This window comes from Ochotona curzoniae, unplaced genomic scaffold (assembly GCF_017591425.1).
Source record: "Ochotona curzoniae isolate NIBS_2020 unplaced genomic scaffold, NIBS_Ocur_1.0 contig_3527, whole genome shotgun sequence".
In the NCBI taxonomy this organism is placed as follows: domain Eukaryota; kingdom Metazoa; phylum Chordata; class Mammalia; order Lagomorpha; family Ochotonidae; genus Ochotona; species Ochotona curzoniae.
Window position 1 is genome coordinate 2,334,038 of NW_024465897.1, and position 5,008 is coordinate 2,339,045.

The 5,008-nt window shown below is 52.5% G+C and overlaps 1 protein-coding gene across 1 annotated transcript in view; it reads left to right on the forward strand.

Annotated features, from left to right (window-relative positions):
- Positions 1-919, forward strand: part of DDB1 (damage specific DNA binding protein 1) — a 29,331-nt gene extending 28,412 nt beyond the window's left edge. Inside the window, exon 27 of the mRNA XM_040982012.1 lies at positions 174-919. Coding sequence (XP_040837946.1) covers positions 174-257 — 84 coding nt within the window. The 3' untranslated portion in view covers positions 258-919. The remainder of the gene's footprint in view (positions 1-173) is intronic.
- Positions 920-5,008: the final 4,089 nt, after the last annotated feature.

Sequence of the window (5,008 nt, forward strand, 5' to 3'; positions counted from 1 at the left end):
TCAGAGTCCAGCCTGACACAGACAACCCTTGGGGGAATTAGAGTTTGGTTTATTGTTTATTGAAGATGATCCTTCTGGGAGACCTGGCCGCCAGGGCGGGAGTGGGGCTGTGAAGGGAGGGTTTCAGCAGCTGGTGGACATCCCGCCCTCATAGGCCTTCTCTTCTCTTGCAGTACGATGATGGCAGTGGCATGAAGCGAGAGGCTACCGCCGATGACCTGATCAAGGTTGTGGAGGAGCTAACTCGGATCCATTAGCCATGGGCAGAGGTCCCCTCTGCTGAACCTCCCCAGAAGCTTTGCCTTCCTGTTCCCCCCTCTGTCAGCATTGTCGTCTTGCCCCATGGGAGGCTAATACCTAAGCCAGCTACTCCATAGCTGCAGTTCACCTGTATGGAAATGGGTTTCTGACAATTACAGAGACCTGGGAATGGCTGAATTTGGAATATGCTCTCCCTGGATTTTTACCAGTCTCACGTGATTCCAGTCAGCACCTTGGGCCACCATTGGTGTGCCAGTTGTCCTTCCAGGGAGGGATTTTGTGGTTCTTACTGGAAGGAAGCTGTGTGTATGTATGTGTGTTTCACACTCAGCCTTGTCCTCTACTGTGTTTTTACTCGGGTTATGGGTGTGGGGAGGTTGAGGGTGGGGAGGGGTGGGAAGAGAGGAGGGCTTCATTGTCTTTGAAGTGAGAGCTCCTTTCGTTTTTTTCTGTTGCCTCTGAGAGCCTCGAGTCTGGGAGCCTGAGCACATCTGGGGACTGCTTGACTAAAACCTGGGGATGATGGATGATCCCCAAGCTGTGGCCCTTTTGTTTCTTGGAGCTGCCTCCTTCAAAGAGAAGGAAGTCGGGGAGGACAGATTGTGAATTGATTGTTAGTTTCTGAGTTTTACCAAATAAAGTAGAGTCTAAGATGAAAGATGTTTCTGTTCTTTTTCCCTTCTGCCCACCTATTGCATGGACCCTGCCCAGGTGACTGCATCCCTCAGCTGTGCCTCCCCTTTGAGGGCAGCTGCTGGTCCCTCGTCCTTGCTGTTAGACCAGCTTCTTTTGAGGCAAAATGCCATCTCTGTCTCTCATGTCATTGTTCCTGGAGGATCCCAAGGATGACAGATTCAGGTTGTGGAAATTCGGTCATCGAGTTGCTCCTAAGAGTCACCGTTTGGGTTTCAGTTGCCTAATGTACTGACCTGCCGCACTCCTGTCCTTGTTTACAGCCAGCTGCCGAGCACTGATCCCTAGCTACCAGCTAGGTCTTCCTGTGCCTTCCACCTTCCTATTGCCACATGCCTTTTGGAGTCTCATCTTCTTTGGTCTCAAATGACCCTTTTGTATGAAAATGACAGGAGCAGGGGGTCTGGCACAGTAGCCTCATGGCCAAAGTCCTCACCTTGCATACACTAGAATGGGTGCTGGTTCATATCCTGGCTGCCACACTTCCTGTCCAGCTCCCTGCTTGTGGCCTGGGAAAGTGGCTAAAGATGGCCTCTAAGTCCTTGGGAGCTTACACTTTTCATGGGAGACCTGGAAGAAGCTGCTGGCTCCTGGCTTCAGATTGGGGAGTGAATCAGTGGATGGAAGATCTGTGTCTGTATGTTCTAATGTCTGTAAATCTGAGTTTCTAGCAATAAATAAATCTTTAAAAATGACAGAAGGAGGGCACATTGGAATTCATTTTTTTTTTTTTAATTGAAAAGGCAGATCAGATTTGTAGAAAAGAGACAAAGATCTTGATCCATTGGTCTGTCCTCCAAATGGCCACAACGGCTGTAGCTGAGTTCATCAAAAGCCAGGAGCCAGGAGCTCCTTCCGGGTCTCCCACATGGGTACAGGGTCCCAAGCACTTGGGCCATCTTTAGTTGCTTTCCCAGGCACAGTAGCAGGGAGCTTGAGGGGAAGTGGAGCAGCTGGGACTCATACTGGCACCCATATGGGATCCTAGGTTCGCAAGGTGAGGATTTGGCCACTGAGCCATCATTCCAGGCCCCACCTCTCTTTTTTTTTTTCTTAAAGATTATTTTTACTTGAAAAGCAGATTTGTAGAGAGACAGAACTTCTGTCTGCTGGCTCACTTCCAAATAGCCACAACGGAGCTGTGTATTTCAAGGCAGGAGCCAAAAGCTTCCAGGTCTCCCACACGGGTGCAGGGACCCAAGGCTTTGGGTCAACCTCTGCTGCTTTTCCAGGCCATAACTGGGTCAGAAGTGGAGTAGCTGGGATTTGAACTGGTACACGTATGGGATGCTGGCACTTAAAGGTGGAGAATTAGCTTGTTGAGCCACAGAACCCTAGCAGGGTTCATTGTTGCATGCAGTAGTGCCTGTCATCTTTCTCAGTGGACCAGCACACCCACATTTTTATCAGCCATCAATAAAGGCTGCTGTGTCCCAAGATTGAAGTAGGGTCGATCGTAAACACACTGGCTGGCCCGTTTAAGGCCAAGCTTTGGTTGTCAGGAAAATTGGGGTTTCAAGGTCAAACTGGGATTTTGAGAGGAAGAGGGCAAGAAAGCCTCCTGCTTTGGGGTCTGCTGGAGTGGGGTTCTTTCCCTGAAGAAACTCAATGTTTTATTTTTCTAATGTGGAAAGAAAAATATCTCAAAAATACACCTTTTAACTTGAAATTCAACACTGATTTACATTCTTAAAGTCACGGCTAAGAGTTTGGAGAAGGCCCACCCTGGTGCCCGAGACCAGCTGTAGTGAGGTAGACAAGCAGCAGCGCCCATGTTGTGATGGTTTTTTACACTAAATCTAGGTGAGAGGAGTGGCCTTAATGTGCCATGGTTTGAGAGCGTGGTGGGCTCCTGCTCCCCTCTGCCCCAGCTACAGCTCAGACGCGCTGCAGTGGGTAAAAGGTTGTTTCTCTCCAGACTGGCTTCAGTCTGGAATTTGGGAGTTGTAGAGTCCTTGCAGTGTTTTGCTGTTTTCTGTTTCCAACGGTCTTGGGTGTAATCATTTGGGACAGAATCCCAGCAACCCTTTGGAGCTGCTGCACTCTGCCACCACCCCCGCTTTAGAACCATTAGTCACCTCTTGGGGTGAAAGGTCAGCTTGGCTGTGGCCAGCAGGCCAGCTCTGCTCCATGTGGGCGCTGCTGAGCTAGCTGCACTCCAGGCTCTGCACGGACAGACCTTGGGGAGAATTAGAAACACTGACTCATCACATGGCTGTACGGAAGGGTCACAAGCCAGAGGCCACAGCTGAGCAGCCAATAACAGCTTGGAGCCTCCACCCTCCGTGGAGGGTCTCTTTTGTGAGAAGCCACAAGCACACAGTGGCTGGTGAGGGATATGCCCTACTGGAGCTGAGGGTGAGCAATATTAGCTTAGAGACAGCCTAAACTGACAAGGCCAAGCAAGGAGATAAGAGAAAGAAAACAAAAGCCAGATTGTTGACAGGAGAGCAAGTCCTGGCAGCCGGCTGAAGAAGCTTTGTGCAGTTGAGAATGTCGTCTGGAAAGTCAACAGGGGGGGTTTACTCCTCAGGCTGAGTGGATCATGGAGCACACAAAGTTGTATCGACTCTTCCGGCTATTCACTCGTGGAGCACACAGAAAACATTTTTACAGAGTGAGGTGGAGGGGCTACCCAAAGTAGTGGAGCTGAGATGGGAATGGCTCAGGTGTGCTGGAGTGTGGCAGACGGTGGGACAGTCGTGAAGGGTAAGGACACTTCAACCCTGTGACGGTGTGTTCAGGACTGGTGAGTAGCTGCAAGGGCCAGAAGCAGCAGCAGCTACTGGATGATGAGATCAGTGGTTGTAGAGAGGGGGATGTTTGCAGAAACAATGGAAGGGTCCTCCAGAGCACACGGAATGAGGCAGTTGCTCTCACCAGACAGACTCCGCTGGGAGCCAGCCGACTACACCAATTGAGATGAAGGACCAAATGTGAGCATCTGCAAACACACGGCTTAGCAGCAGGTGCTGAAGAACAACAAACTGCATCCCAAGGACAACCTCAGACTGCATCCTGGGATGGAAAAAACAACTAACAAAAACACAGAATGCAGGTTGCCTCAGGAAAAGGTTAGTACGAAGGCAAGGTCTCAGGTGAGCAATTTCCAGGACTTCGGCTCCACGCTGAGGTGGTCAGCAGGAGGGCAACCACAGAAGCAGATCCGAAGGGATTGTTCACCCAGGAGGTAGCCGGTTTCTAAGGAAGTGTGGACACTTAGAACTGTCCTGGGCTGCTTTTTCTAACAGGGAATGAGTTTCTCCTTCCAGGAAATGTTTGAGCAAAGGCTTGACCCCACTGGGTCTGGGTTTTCTGCTTTCTCCCAGCGGGAGGAACATGACCTTCCAGCACATCCCTGTCTCCATTCCCCTGCAGCCCAGGGCCTGGGGCAGCCTGGGCCTTTCAGTTCAGCTTCCGCCCCAGCTGCTCCTTCATCTCCCTCCTCCACCAGCGTTAAGGGGGCGGTCCACCTGCCCCGGGTGGCTAGGGAAGCCTGTGGCTTTGGGGCTGGTGCTTGGCTCCTCCTTGTGTGGATCTGCCGGAACCGCCTAGAACTGCCCAGCGGCAACGACCCAGGGTCCTGGGTTCAGATTTACACGTTTCTCACCGCATGACAACGCTGGGGTCCCAGGCGCAAGGCTAGCCATATTTCTGCAGCTTCTTTGCTTCCAAGCCTCGATCTGACGCCTTCAGCCCTTGGCAGGAAACCTACTCTGCAGCCAGCGCAGGGGTTGTGGGCCGAGGGTGAAGCCCCGCCCCAGGGGTCCATGATCTTTGCCCCTGCCCTGGGCTCCGAACCTCCAGAAGAGACTAGGGTGGCGTAGCCTTTTGTGTGTTTTGCTCCTAGGTGCGGAAGACCCCTCTTCTAGCGTTTCGCCTCGGCCCCCGGCCCCTCCTCTCAGCGTTTCCAGCCCCTCTCGCAGCTCCGCGTGCCAGCTCGGGGATCGCTGGTTCGCTCCCCGCGGCGCCAGGAGGAGGGGCGAAGGCCGGCAGCCCCCTCCCCCGTGCGGCGCGGGAGCCCAGGCGAGCCGGGGACCCAAAGCTACCGGTT